Source organism: Castor canadensis, chromosome 6, assembly GCF_047511655.1.
Source record: "Castor canadensis chromosome 6, mCasCan1.hap1v2, whole genome shotgun sequence".
Lineage (NCBI taxonomy): Eukaryota > Metazoa > Chordata > Mammalia > Rodentia > Castoridae > Castor > Castor canadensis.
This window is the reverse complement of record NC_133391.1, coordinates 165838430-165852889: the sequence shown is the minus strand read 5'-3', so window position 1 is coordinate 165852889 and position 14460 is coordinate 165838430. Positions and strand designations below refer to the sequence as shown.

Genomic DNA, 14460 nt, shown 5'->3' with positions numbered 1-14460 from the left:
GGATTCATCTGATAGAAGGCCAGTATAGGAAATATCTCTTAACAGAGGACCATAATGAAGTTGACAGTCTTATTTAGAAATTTAATCAATGGTCTTAGTTTATTGGCACTCTGTTATTACCAATTAAATTAAGTGAAATAAAGGCATGATTTATCTATGCTCTCAACAATTTTCATTGTGCTGATATTTTCATATCAATATGAACAACAAAGTTCATCTAAAGCAAAGTTTTATGAGTTCTGATTCCCCTAAATATTTCCCTTCTATTTGAAATTTATGATGTGTATCTTTTTGATACTTCATTAATGGTCTAATAAAAACATGAGAGAGAGAGAGTTTGTAAATGATTGAGATGTGGACTGACATTTAGAATTTCTTCCTCAGTTTCAATAATGTCTTAAACAATTTTGGACTGGGGAAAAGGAACCAGTCTGCAACTGCAAACCCAGGTCAGTCCTGACAGTTTCACTGACAAAAGCAATGCAAGCCTAAAGTTTTTATTCTGTCACTGTTCTACAATATGATATGATATAATATAATATGATATGGTAAAATATCTCAGATTCTAAGATTTTATAGCTTGTGGCAATTGAGCCACAATGATTCCACAATCAAGGGAGCCATGGTAGAATGTTAAATCAGGAAACCAGACAAAGTAACAATCTAGGAAACAATTTGGAAGAGGTATAAACGCTAGAATGGAAGAAAATTAGACTTGAACCAAATAATTTAGTATTCTTCCATGCTAATACCCTGGAGTGGAATCATGGATTATGTAGAGGGAGACAGGGAACAAGAAGAAAAAGAAAGAGATGTGTAAGATGTATCTTCAGATATGTTAACATTCTTGGATTCAAGAAAGAGCCATCAAAGCTGAGTCCAAAGTGTCTATGACCAAAAGGTCATAAAAATAGCAATATTCACAAAAAAGCAAACACTATATAGGGGGAATAAATGACATTTCTTAGCATTTGGGAGTCTGCATGTTCATAGACTTTTCTAGGTAGAAAATAGTATTTAGGCCTGTAGCACTTTATGTAAACATTTTTAGTTCTCCATAATTTAAGATTATATATTATATTCTAACTAAAGAAAAATCCTACTTCATTGAGTAGCAGAGACAGAAGACATTTTAGGCTATGTCATGGCTACAAAAGTTCAGATGAGGCAGTGGACTCAGGTGGAATAGTAGAGAGTTGCACCTCCAAATTTTATCACTAACAAGTTTAATGAGCAATATCAAACACCAGTACCTGAAACATCAGTGGGGTGGTTGCAGAAGAAAAGTTCAGACACTTAACCACGTGTCTTTCAGGATCATATTTTGACATAAATCCTTTGATTATGACCGTTTTGGCGGTTCCTTGTTCCCCAATTAACAGCACAGCCTAAAATAAAGGAGATGAGAAAGAAATGCAGTAAAATAAATGTTGTGTGCCTCCCCTCTGAAATTTACATTGAAACCTTAAAAACCAATATCTCTGAATATGACAGAGGGCCTGTAAAGAGGCAACTGGTCAAATGAGGCCATTAAGGATTAGGCCTAATCCAGTCTAATTGGTGTCCTTAAAAAAGAGCAAATTTGAATACACAAAGAAACACCAGAGATGCATGCATACAGAAAAGGATCACAGAAAAACACACAGAGATGGTACCATCTACAAGCCATGGAGAGAAGGCTCTGAAGAAACCAACCCTGACACCTTTCATGTCAGAATTTCAGCCTCCACAACTATGAGAAGAAGGACTGTTGTGGATGAAGCCCCCAGGCCCTGATATTTTGTTATGGCAGTCCTAGCAATCTAGGTCAATAGCTAAAAGGGAAGGATTTCTCTTTGGAAAAGTAACCAAAATTTGCATTCTCTCAGCTAATGCATGAGAAATAATTAGTTAATTGCAAATTAGGGCTATTCAACACCAATATTGACACTGTGGAATAATAAAAGGAGCATAGTCATTTGGGGTAATATTTTAATTTTCCTAAACAGTAACAGAAACCATTTGAAAATTAATGCAGGATGCTTTGTGTTTTCAAGTGACTTTTTAGAATGTGCTATTTTTAATAAGAGTGAAAAGCCATACCTTGCCTTGCTTAGCAATGGTTTTAATTAGAAAGTCGGTCCTCACGTTGTCGACATTCGGCACCAGGATAGAGCTGTATTCTGGAGTGGTATCCGAGGGATATGTACACTCCTGGGTACAGGTGTTCCAGTGCATCCAGTTACCTGAGGTGAACAAAGATCAATCACATCTTCCTAGCAATAATTTAACTCCTACTTGTAATGAGCAGACATCCTCCATATACCACCCGAGGAGATAGCAACCATTAAAATCAGAGATTTTCATAATGTGTGTTAGCTTGGTCACAAGTCCCCAAAGAACTATTCCAAAGTGGTAACATTAGGAATTATTAGGAGCTGTCTTGGATTTTTTTAATATGTAGGCTGTCAATAAGAGAGTGTGCATAAAAATGCAGAATGCAGTGAGAGTAGTGTGCACCTAAAGTCACTAATCATTTTTAAATGTCAGCTCTCACACGTTTCTCATTAGGTGAGAAGGCCCGGATGCCATGTGTACACACACATATGAATAATGAATAGTGTTGTGTGTGTATTATTTCATATATGTGTATCCTCGTGTATGCATGTGCACATATAAGTAATCTTAAGTATGGGGAGCGGTACAGAAACATAACTGATAAGCACAGATACCCGTATTTCATAAGGAATATACTTCACACTGTATTTTTTACATAAATTGCTGGTTCCATCGGATGAATGGTGAAAGCAGGTCTGCTTGGGAGATGTTTCGGTTTTCCTGAAGTCACAAGACATTCCACAAGGGAGGGGATGTGCGTGTGAAATGCAAAGTGAATCTTTTAGATTATGATTAGCTTTCTCTCGACATGAACCCTCCCGCTTTAATTTACAGTCAAGAGCTTTGGTTCCCCCTTTTAAAAGCTCTTCCGCGCAAAGACTTTGGATTAGACTGACGGTCCCGAGGGTGGCTCCTCGGTGGCCAAGCGCTCACCATCAGGCGTCACGAAGTAGTCGAACATGGAGTCCCCGGGCCCGGCCTGCGGTGGCAGGTGCGGCAGGGACGCGGCCGCTGTGCGCGCGCGCAGCCAGAGCTCCAGGCGCCCGCGGCCGTCCTGCTCCAGCGCGGCCCCCACGCTCCACAGGAGCGCGAAGACGAACAGCCGCCCCAGGCGCTCCGGCCGCACCTGCCCGCCCTGCTCCTGGGGATGCGAGAAGCAGCGTCTGAATTACTCGGTGCTCAGACCAAAACTTGGCTCGATGAAAACAGCAAACAGGAAAAGGACGGTAGCTTTGCCCAAGACAACAATTAACTCGTGGAGTAGCTCACGTGGTAGAGTGGCTGCCTAGCCAGCGTGTAAGCCCCGAGTTCAAACCCCGGTACTGCCAAGAATTCAAGAAAGACTAAATACAACTGGGGAGCCAAGGGGGACTGATTTTAGGAATACCAGATGGCATCTAACATAAGTTAAAGATAGTTATTAAATGACTTTGTTAACTAGCAACTACACTCCAAATCCATGCCCTGCTTTGTGAAAGACTAGGTATGAGAAATTACAAAATTGGCAGGGTCCCCCACCCCACCAATTCCCGCCAATTCTAATCAAATCTAATTTCATTTTCAGTATAACTCAGTAAATTCCCGAGGAAGTAGAATAGTTCACCTTTGGAGAGATCAAGCCTTGAAGCATGTTGATGCTTTGGGTGATTACAAAGTTCTCCAGTACCTCCATCTTGTATTCGAGGTTCTGAATACTGAAGCGGTACAGGTCTGGGAACAACTCCGTGTACAGCTGACGCAGAATTTCGGCTTCTTGAGGAGACCGTTTCTTAAGAAAGCCCTGTTGGTTCACACATTTGTGCATTATTTGAACCTATTAGCACACCAGGAAAATGACCATTTGGGGACAAACATTTTTAAAATATCAATAAACACTAATTAATAATAATATCTGATGGTTATAGTGCACTTAAGATGTGGCAAACCTTGCTATAAAACAGTCATGTGTCAACTAGCTAGAAACTTCAGAACAATTCTATGAAGTACTATTATTATTCTCCTTTTACAGATGAGGAAACTGAGGCTTATAGAGGCTCCATAACCTGTCCAGGATCCCACTGTTGGCAGGACTAGCCAGAATTCAAACCCTTTTTCAGACATTCCAGCTACTTAACTATACATGTACTGAGGTCTTAAAGGCAAAATGCAGAAACAGTATTCAACTCTTGGTTAAATACTGCCAGAAAATGAGGAGGAGTCCACATGGACATAACTTAGGGAGAAAACTGAAATAAAACATGAGCAAAGGAAACCCACACCCAGATTCTTTAAAGGGAAACAAAAATTTACCACAATTTATAATTTCTTTTATTTTTTCTAATTTAATCAATAGGCAAAGTAGAAAAATATCAAAGAATATTCAGGAAAATGTGGAATTTAGTCATTTGGGGAGCCCAGTGTTAAGAAAGTACATGACATTCAAAACAAAATACGACTTAACACATCACATTTTCTGAAACTGAGGCAAGTTCTCTTCAGGTTAAAAGATCAGCTCATTCCTCAAAACTCAAATATTCCAAGAAACAATTAGGGACTCTGAACAGAAGCAATAGACTGTTAATTCTGAATTGTTCATTAATTCATGAATTTACCATGATTCCACTCCAACAAAAATATAACATAGCACTTCTGAGTTGATGGAACCAATAAAAAGACAACCACTAGGACAGGTCACCAGCTTGGTCCCCTGAAGCTCACAGAATCCCACCAACAACTGGTCTACCTTCCAATAACTATCTCGGATGTGTCTTGACCTGCTCTAACAATTCCAATCTGATTCTTGTGGAGTCTTGCTTCTTCCTAATCACATCTAAGAGGAAACTGCATTATTTAAAGCATATAAAAATATTATTAGATAGATATAGCATTAATAATAAAAGGTCATATTCAGCTTTAATCCAGATAGGCTGTAACAGAAGCTTATTTTATAAGGAACAAACTCTAAATACTCATTGCTTAATAAGCAGAAAGGTATTTCTCAAAAACTTTTGTGAAACTGAAGTATTTTGGAAATGTCACATAAAATACATTCACTTGGAGTTTATCTATAGTTATCAACTGAGTCTATGTACAAAAAAATCCATTGTGGTGCATTTAAGTATAAGAAGTCCTTGCTGTCCTCTCCAGATATTCTAATTTACTTGAATTGGCATGTGAACCAATCATCTATATTTTTAAAGACTGTCATTGATGATTACTTTTGCAAAGCTGGGGTCAAAACCCCCTGATCTTTATTTTCCTTAATGGATAGGTAATTTAATTGTGAAACATGAAATCTTTAGATGTATTATTAGTGACATATCCAATGATATGTCAGTATCATTTTGTTATATAATCCCCTCCTAAACATATGTTTCCAAATCTAAAACTTTTTGCAACTCAGAGTTCTATGATTTCTGGCAAGACATTAACAAAAGTTAGAAAATACCCAGACAGAGACAAAAGAATAAAAATATAACAGAAAGATAAAATAAACATCTACCTTATTTAAATTAGGAAACATTCAAGCCAAATTATATTCAAAATGTCTATGCATAAAAGATAATAATAAACCTGACTATGTTAAAAAAGGTTTGTTATGTGACTTATCTAATAAACATCTTCACTTACATTATAGTATTGATTTAATAAAGTATATAAATATATAAACCATTCAGTTATAATCAAATTCTAATCAACATATTCTAGAATATATGGGCAGTAATAAAAAAACTGCCATGAATTAAAGAGATAACATCTGAAATATTATTTCCAATTACAAACTTAAAATTAATATTATGACCAGTCAATCTTATAAAATCCCTTATATGCAATTTTAACAAATTGTCTTCAAGCTAATATCCTAAGATAGCTGTTCCCAAACTTAATGTGAACAAGTACTTTTAAAAACTATCATGAATACCCAAAATGATCAAATTAAATTTTACTTATTCAGTCCTCAGACACAGTTTGGCAGGATTATTGGTTCACACAGGCTTGTCAATTACCTGGAAATCACAGTTCTAAAGTAATTAGAAGAGGACTGAAGAAGCCTTGAGGTGAAATCAGGGTTTCAATTTCCCACCGCATTCAAGGGTCTTCCATAAACATTAGCATAAAAACGCAATCACACTGTCAGCAGCAGAAAAATCATGCATGCTCAAAGAATGCTAAAGAACCTGTGCTCCCTTTCAATTATACAAAAGGGCTCAATCATACCTCAAGAATGGGACTCCAATCAAGGATAGAAGAACTCATGAAAACCATTCCATTTCTTGAGACGGTGGCAGGAGAAGCATTATCAATGTTATGAGGTTCAAAAACGATCTTGCAGTTTGGAGCCATGGGAATCCGATCACCGTTGGCAAGGGTTAGGGTTTTATTATCATCCAGAACAGAATTCAGGTTTTCAATCCAGATGGCATCAACTGGACCATCAAGAACTATCCAGATATGTTCCCCTAGAATACCCACCAGAGGGGGAAAGCACACACACACTGAAGAAGTTCTAGAATATGGTTAAAGATTTTTATGAACTTTAAGTAAAGATTTTATCTAAATGATGACTTTAGCATACAGGACTTTTAAGTTCTTTAGGTAGCAGTTGTATAAGAACTATAATCAAATCAAAAAGCTCATTGGACAAATACTCATTTAGCACCTTCTCTGTGTTAGTGCTGTTCTAGGTCTTGCCTTCAGAGTTTACATTCACAGGGGTAGAGAAAGAAACAAGCAGAAAAAATAAACAGGTTAAGGGAATAAGACATTGTTTTAGATAAGGTAGTCAATGAAAGATTTCACGCAGAGAACAAAGTGATGGAAAGATCTACAGATAGAATTTTCCAGCCTCTTAATAGAAAGTGAAAAGACCCTGAAACAAGCTTAGCGTGACAATGAACTGAATGTTTTTGTCCCTCAAAAACATTCATATGTTGAAATACTAACTCCCAAGGTGATGGAATTAGGAGCCTTTGAGAGATGATTCGGTCACTAAGAGGAGCGCTCATGAGCAGGCTTAATGCCCTTGTACAAGAAAGAGATCCCTTGCCCTTTCTGCTAGTAAGCTACAACAGAGGGGGTGGCAGTGTGCAGCCTGGGAAAAAAGCCCTCCCAGCCATGCTGCACCCTGATATCAGATGTCAGCCTCCAGAACTGTGAGAAATGAATGCTTATCATCTGTAGTTCACCTAGTCTGTGGTATTATAGCAGTCCAAAGGGACTAAGACAACTGAATACATTCCAGCAACAGTTGAGAAGTTGAACCTGGCTGGCAAGACAGGAAAAGGAGCAAGGAATATGAGTATGAGGGAAAAGATGAGACAAGACAGGCAGAGCCACGGAATCAACTCTGCTTATCATTTGTTAATGTTCAATAGAGATCCCAGGAGAACTGTTCAGTTGGGAGCTCAAGGAAGAGGATGAGACTAGAGATTAAAATATGGAAGCTTTCAGCTTAGAGATGGCATTTACACCCATGGGGGTGGTAAGTTTCTTCTAGATAAAACATGTAAAGAAAGACAGGGGGTCTGAGGACAGAGGCGATACAACATCTAGACGGCTAACATTGTTGGCGTCTCCCTTTTTCAGACCTTTCAATATGTGGAGGTGGGAGGGGAAACCAGCAAGATGAGGGATCCCTGAGTCAAAGGCAGGAAGGCTTAGGATGTGAAGCAGTCAGTTGTGACGACTGTCACAGAGGCCACTGAGAGCAGAATTAGCTGAGAATTGGTCTGTATTTGACAAACTAGAAGTCATGAAAGTCCTTCATAGTGTAATTTCAGGGGACACTAGGGACAAAACCTGACAGGAGTCATTTAAGGAGATAAGTGGAGGTAGAGAAAATGGCAAAAAAGTGTTCAGCAGGAACAATTGTAACTCTAGGTATCTGACTTACTACTAACTCTCCCTTTTGTTTTCCAACCACCAGTGGCTCTCACTCACCAACACCCAATCCAAGTTTGTGGTTTTAATTTTGCTTTACTGTGCAACCACTGCAAATATTCTCCTTCAAATGCAGTGCTTTGACAATCCTAATCAAGGTTATTCAACTGGAAATGAAGACAAAATACTGATCTGATCACGAGTCACTTTGAAAGACAAAGTACTTGTCACCTTTTTAAGGGAAAAGAAAAAAATCCTCTGAGTTATTCTTTGAGGTCAACTTTGGTCAGTGGATCTGCATTTGCACTGGATTAACAGATTTGATTGTTTTCCAGTGAAATAACTGTTCACAGGAGCACTCTTCAGAAATGAAGCATGTTCATTTGATGTGAGATCCGAAAGTTACAGTTCTTATGTGAGAATGGTACTACCTTAAAGTCATTGACAGAACCCTATTGCCCAAAGGGTGGACTTGGAAGTAAAAGGCAAGCAGTTCCTCCTCCCTTTGTTCTTCTCTGCCTGCTATTGTGCTCATTATGCTGTCCTCTGCTCACTCAAAAGTGAGAAACCACAATGAGAGAAGAGCTGCTATCACCACATCCATCTGAGTTTGTATTCTAAGAACACTGGGCTCAATTTAAAGTGTCAATAAGTGAGACCCTTCAGACCAAACCACTCGTCCTTACTATGTTTGCCTAAAGAAACCACCACCTGAATGCCTCTAAAGAGAATAATTTGCTAGTTCAATGCAGAATTCATCTTTGATATATGCAATTTTCTACCCAAAGAAGCTCATTTTCTCCTGTGATTTCATAAGAGAATCAGGGGTTTTTTTTTTCCAAAAATAGGCTGTACTTAAGTAAAAGTAACATTTTCAAAGTATTCAGTGAAAATAGTTACGGTAAATCACTTTATTCATCACTATTATTGGTTTTCCTTAACAGCTTTTCTATCTATTTTATTCTAAAATATCACCTAGTTATAAAAATATTATTTTTAAAAGTATTCTTTCAAAAGGGGGGGTTAAATACACTAATCATCAATTTCATTATTTCAACATTCACCAGTATCATACTGAGTTATGATTTAGTCTTGGTTAACATTTCTACAGAGAATATTTTTGCTTACTAATTCTATCCAGTCACCAATGATTTTATTTATAAGTACATGTTAGAAATAATACAACTTGTACCTTTTTTGGCTCTCAAGGTTTTTCTCCAAAGAGTAGAAAATATTCCATCAGTCCAATCATTTGTGGCCACGTCAAGCCGACCAAACATCTGTGGGGCAGTAATTGCTTTGGGATTCATCCTCATTTCCCGGTGTGGCTTTCCACAATCTATACCAAGTAAATCAAAACTTTAAACATCTCAGATTTGGAGTAAACCAACATTAGGCACCATTGCACTAATCTGTAGTGTACTTTTAGTAAATGATCAAAATATGAAAAATGCAAAACTACATGGAAAATAGGTCACACTAAGACCCAAGTTATCTTAATACGCCTCATTGTACTTTATTGACTTCAGAATTTTTTATCTTCTATAAAAGAAAATTGCCTGTTATTTAGGGGAGAGGAAGGATATAATGCTGGAAGTGTGGAGATACTTTTATAATCTGGACAGGCTAAATTTCACAGCTCAGAGTACCCTTGGTTTAGAGTACACTAGGTTAAATCTAGTTCCTGAAGTATCAGCTAGAAGACATCATCAACTTCAATTTGGTGAGGCCTTTTCTTGTTTACCTTAGAAAAGATGAAGTAAATGAAGTTTGTAGCCAACTCAAGAAATGTATTTGATACCTGTTACAACACCTAAAGTCACTATTAAATAGGCAGTGATTCTGCACATAAGGAACTGTCAGTAATGAGCAAAAGAATGAAGAATAAGGTTTAAACTATAAAACAATAAAACACATGCTGAACTATTATATAATTGTGTGAAAGACTAATAAACACAGCATATCTGGATATACATTAGAAAAGATGTTACATTAAAACCCATTGTGATGATTATTATTATATGTCACCTTGACTGACTACAGGGTGCCCAGACTAAGCACTGTTTTGGGGTGTATCTATGAGGGTGTTTCTGAATTAGATTAGGACTTGAATTGGTAGACTCCGTAAAGTAGGCATTGTGTGTAGGCAATGTTCAATCTGCAAAATGCCCCACTAAAACAAAAGGTGGAGGAATTCATCCTTTTTCCTTGCCTAACTCTTAGAGTAAATATTTCTTACCATGTTCTCCAGCCTTTGGATTAATATTTGTGCCATCAGCAACCATGGTTCTCAGCAACTGAATCTACATAACTGCTTTCCTGGGTCTCCAACTTACGGGGAGCAGGCAGGTCATGTGACTTCTGGGCTTCCACTATCACTTGAGCCAATTACTCAGATGAAATTGTGTGTGTGTGTGTGTGTGTGTGTGTGTGCACGCGCACACACACGTGTCCTACAAGTCTCTTACTATATTTAGAAAATTGGAAAACAGGGTAATTATTTGCAATATTCTATGATACTGAAGTTCAATTTAGCCACAGTTCAGCTTTGGCAACAGAAGGCACCCACAACATTCTGGCAACACTATTTTTTGAAATCTAATCACACTTTACAAAAGGCCTGCACAATCTTAAAGTTTATGACCATTTCATAGGTGAAAACTGGACTTGATATGTTGCACATACAAGAGAAACTGCCAAAAATTATTTAATTATTATATAGGCAGAGTTTTTATCATTTTCATTTAAGATACCATAAAATTTTTATAAGAGCACTCTAAGAAAAAAGAAGAACTTTTACAATGTTGCTTAAACTAACCCCTCTTGATTCTCCTTTTAGGTATTTCTTGATTTGGCCCTGATCAGTCCACCTTCATGTACACAGCCCTCACATAGGCACCTTTGTCTTGCTCCCTACGGACCTGACATCTCCCTCCTGCCCCTAGTCTGTTCTCTTTGTAGTCATCAGATGGTCTATTCATAGGTATGATTGAGCCACTCCCCAGCTCAATGGCTTCCCATCACCTACAAAATAAAACCCAGGTGCTCAGTATGACTTACAGAACTCATGTCACATCTACTGCCGTAATTTGGACTCCTCTGAATGCAGAGCCTGAAATAAGGACTTGGATACTGGGGGTGAAGGGACAAGAAAACAGAGAAAGCCAGTAAAGGGTCCAATGCTGAACTGGTTAAAGATGGAATGTCCTTCTGAAAGACAGAAGACTGGACATTTTCCATCAATTCTTCTCCCCCATTGGTTGAGGTTATGGCTGCCTTAGGGACATTACTTCCCAACCAACACGGACTTCCAAACTGAGTCAGTTTTTCTGCCTTCAAGCAAAGTTCTAGGCCTAAAAAACCACTAGGAGGCATTGCTGGGTATGGTAGCAATGGTGGTGGGGGAGGGGGGATCTTCTCCCTCACAGCTACATCTACAGAAGGGGAGGGCCAAAGGAGCATGGCACTGGATGTCAGTCTCACCTACCGAGCCTCCATATCCATCCTCATCTTCCCCACCCTCACCCTCACCCCACAAGTGAACTACATTCCATCGATGCACAGTACTTTCCTGGGTGTATCACGCCGTTTCTAGCCCTTGTGTATGCAGATGCTCTTCTTTCTGCTAAGAATTCCTTTTATCCACCCGCTGCTCAACCATCAACCTTCAGATAAAGTAGTGCTTGCTATCTAAGACTTCTTGTAATTCCTTAGAGAAGTTTCTGGTCTCCTTTGCCTCTACTCACAACATGATAGCAAACTTTCCTAGCAATTCCATGTTGAGTTATAGTTATCTGGGTCCATCTCTGTTCCTCTTGCTACAATGTTAACCTCTTAAAGGCATAGACATGTTTTGTTCATACCTGTTTTCTGCTTCTAGAACATTATCTGGAAGAACCTCAAAGTAGAGAATATTAAAAACATTTCATAAACAAATACATGATGAATTAGGGAGCAAATAACATATGTGGGTCTTGCACCTCTTTAGTAAAAGTTTGACCCAATCATTTCCCCTGTCTTTTAGAAAATTAAAGTTCTCAACAAAAAAATCAATGTGTCTCTTAAAACCTCAAGACAATAAATGTTTTTTTAATGCACTAAGTCAAGATTGGGTTAATATATAGCAAATAATCTAACGATTAACTCATCTTAGCAAGGAACTTCTCCAAACTCAGCAATGACACATGAATTGCAGAATTTAGACACATTTACATAATGTATCTATAATGTTTAGTATTTACTAGTTAATTTTGAAGTCATTGTACCAGATGCATACATAGTTCATTACTAACAGAAGATAGCCTCGCAAATGCAACAGAAATATTGAGCATAATTTGTGAGGAAAAACACACATTTTAAAACATATAAAAAATACCCAAACCAAATCGTAATAGCATACATTAAAAAACCATTAATAAATCCTGCAGGTGTGAGTTCTTGGTTTGTGGGGGAGGTAGATGCAGCAAGGAGCACAGTTTGTCCCTGTGGAGTTCTAATGTACAGAATTCAGAGTAAATACTGGCAGTCTCCAAACGACCACCAACTGTGTCCCAATTGTAGTGCCCTGGGGCTCCATGAGTTGACTGGAAACCCAACAAGCACCTGTTCCCTGTGGGATGATGTATGTCTCAGCTCTGCCATGACTATGGACTGCTGATATATTTAGAAAGTTGCCAATATCAAGTGAGAACCAGAGAATGTAAGAATAATGAACGTGGCAATACCCTTTATCTTTAGATGACCTAGGTCAAAGAAATTAGATGTAAGCTTAGGGACATCTGAAAATAAAATACATTTCTTTAACTTCATCAGAAGAGAATCTAAGTGGGGCATTAACTTATGATGAAGGTTATTTTCAACACAGAATTTCAGAGAGAGGATTGGAATTATTTTTTATTTATTGAGAGGTAGCATGCTGTATTTTGTATTTATCTGGAAGTGTCTTGGTATATTGCGGAAAGTCTGAGTTTTTGTTAATGGGCCCTTACTTCAACTGCTCCATGACTTACCATCTTCATGACCTTGGGCATTTTGAATTTGAGCTTTGATTGTTGTACAAAATGGTAACAATTAGCCATCTTTCAAGATCTTCATGAAAATTAAATAGCATATATATGTAAAATATACAGCACAGTGAAATAGTCACTGGAACTTGTTTTTCTCTCTGGTCCATTAATGTAAGATAATCCCTTAAATGTACCCAATAATCAGTAAAGCAACATTCTCTCCTATAAAAAATATATTCATACATCTGCCTTTATGTCCCTCTTGGGCATTCAAATATGTTCCAACCATTTAAATGTGTCACTCAGGGCAATGAAACTGCCTGTCCCATACCTGTCATGGCCTTCATTAAGGTCTGGATGCAAGTGGTTTTCCCTGCCCCACTTGGCCCTAGCGTCATCATTCCATGCCGCACCTGCTGCGTTTCAAACAGCTGGATGACTTTCAGTTTCCAAGGAGGGTGGTTGATTAAGCCGGCTTCTTCAACCTGAAACACAAAGCCCTCACAATGATCTAGACTCACCATGCACTTCAAAATGCCTAGACACAGCATGGGGAAAGAAGGAATGGGAGGTGAGTGTTTAGTGGGTATATAGTTTCAGCTTGGTGAGATAATAGCATTCTAAAGATGGATGGTAGGGATGACTACATGACTAACATTGTCCAACAATGTATACGTACTTACTGCCACCAGACTGTACACTTCAAAAATATTTAAAATACTAAAGTTAATGGTATGCATTTCACCACAATAAAAACCTATGACACAAAAAAAGTATACATACATGCACAAAAAGTAGGCTGAAAATAATCAAAATATTATCCCAAGCTAATAAAATATGCATTTCTCTTTGGGAATTAATACACTTATATTAACATTTTGTTGAATGACTATCTGAGGAGCAACTTAAGTATAAAGACTCAAATGGTAAAGTTCATTTCTAATGGTTCATTAAAAGATAATATAAATAAAAAATGTATAGCAGATTAGGCTGATTGAAATTCAATATAAATTTCAAACAGCTTTTAAAGTTTCTATAATGATTATGTCTACCAAATACAGGGTTCGGAAGTAACTCTGTGCCAGGCACTACTCCAAGACAAATCTTTTAAATCAATAATAATATCTTCACTGTGCAGAGGAGGAAACTGAGACTCAGAATGACAAAGAAACTTACCCAAGATATCCAACTTGTAGTTATGAACTTGGGATTTGAATCCAAAATGTTCAACCCCAAGCTCCTTGCCCTGAACCATCATGCTATGCTTGAACCCATTATAATGACAATTTTACTTTTGCTTAAATAATTTCAGATAACAGTGATAAATGTACCATTAATGCTATGTATTTACTCTTCAGATTTTTCATGTACTACAAACAAGTAATGAAGTCACCTTATAAAGTACTTTATTCAGCTTTTAAGGTAGTTCTATAATCAGTTTAGCCAAATCATGAGGAAACCACTTGCAGAATGAGTTATTACTCTTCATTTATCAGGA

General features: G+C 37.7%; 1 protein-coding gene across 2 annotated transcripts in view; it reads right to left on the bottom strand.

Moving 5' to 3' along the window:
- Dnah5 (dynein axonemal heavy chain 5) overlaps window positions 1–14460 on the bottom strand; it is a 312016-nt gene that overhangs the window by 112453 nt on the left and 185103 nt on the right. For both annotated transcript variants that reach the window (XM_074077723.1, XM_074077724.1), the window contains 7 exons: window positions 13294–13447; window positions 9149–9295; window positions 6295–6536; window positions 3701–3877; window positions 3031–3238; window positions 2083–2225; window positions 1254–1388 (listed from right to left, as the gene is read on the bottom strand). In XM_074077723.1, the coding sequence (XP_073933824.1) occupies window positions 1254–1388; window positions 2083–2225; window positions 3031–3238; window positions 3701–3877; window positions 6295–6536; window positions 9149–9295; window positions 13294–13447 (1206 nt within the window). The remainder of the gene's footprint in view (window positions 1–1253; window positions 1389–2082; window positions 2226–3030; window positions 3239–3700; window positions 3878–6294; window positions 6537–9148; window positions 9296–13293; window positions 13448–14460) is intronic.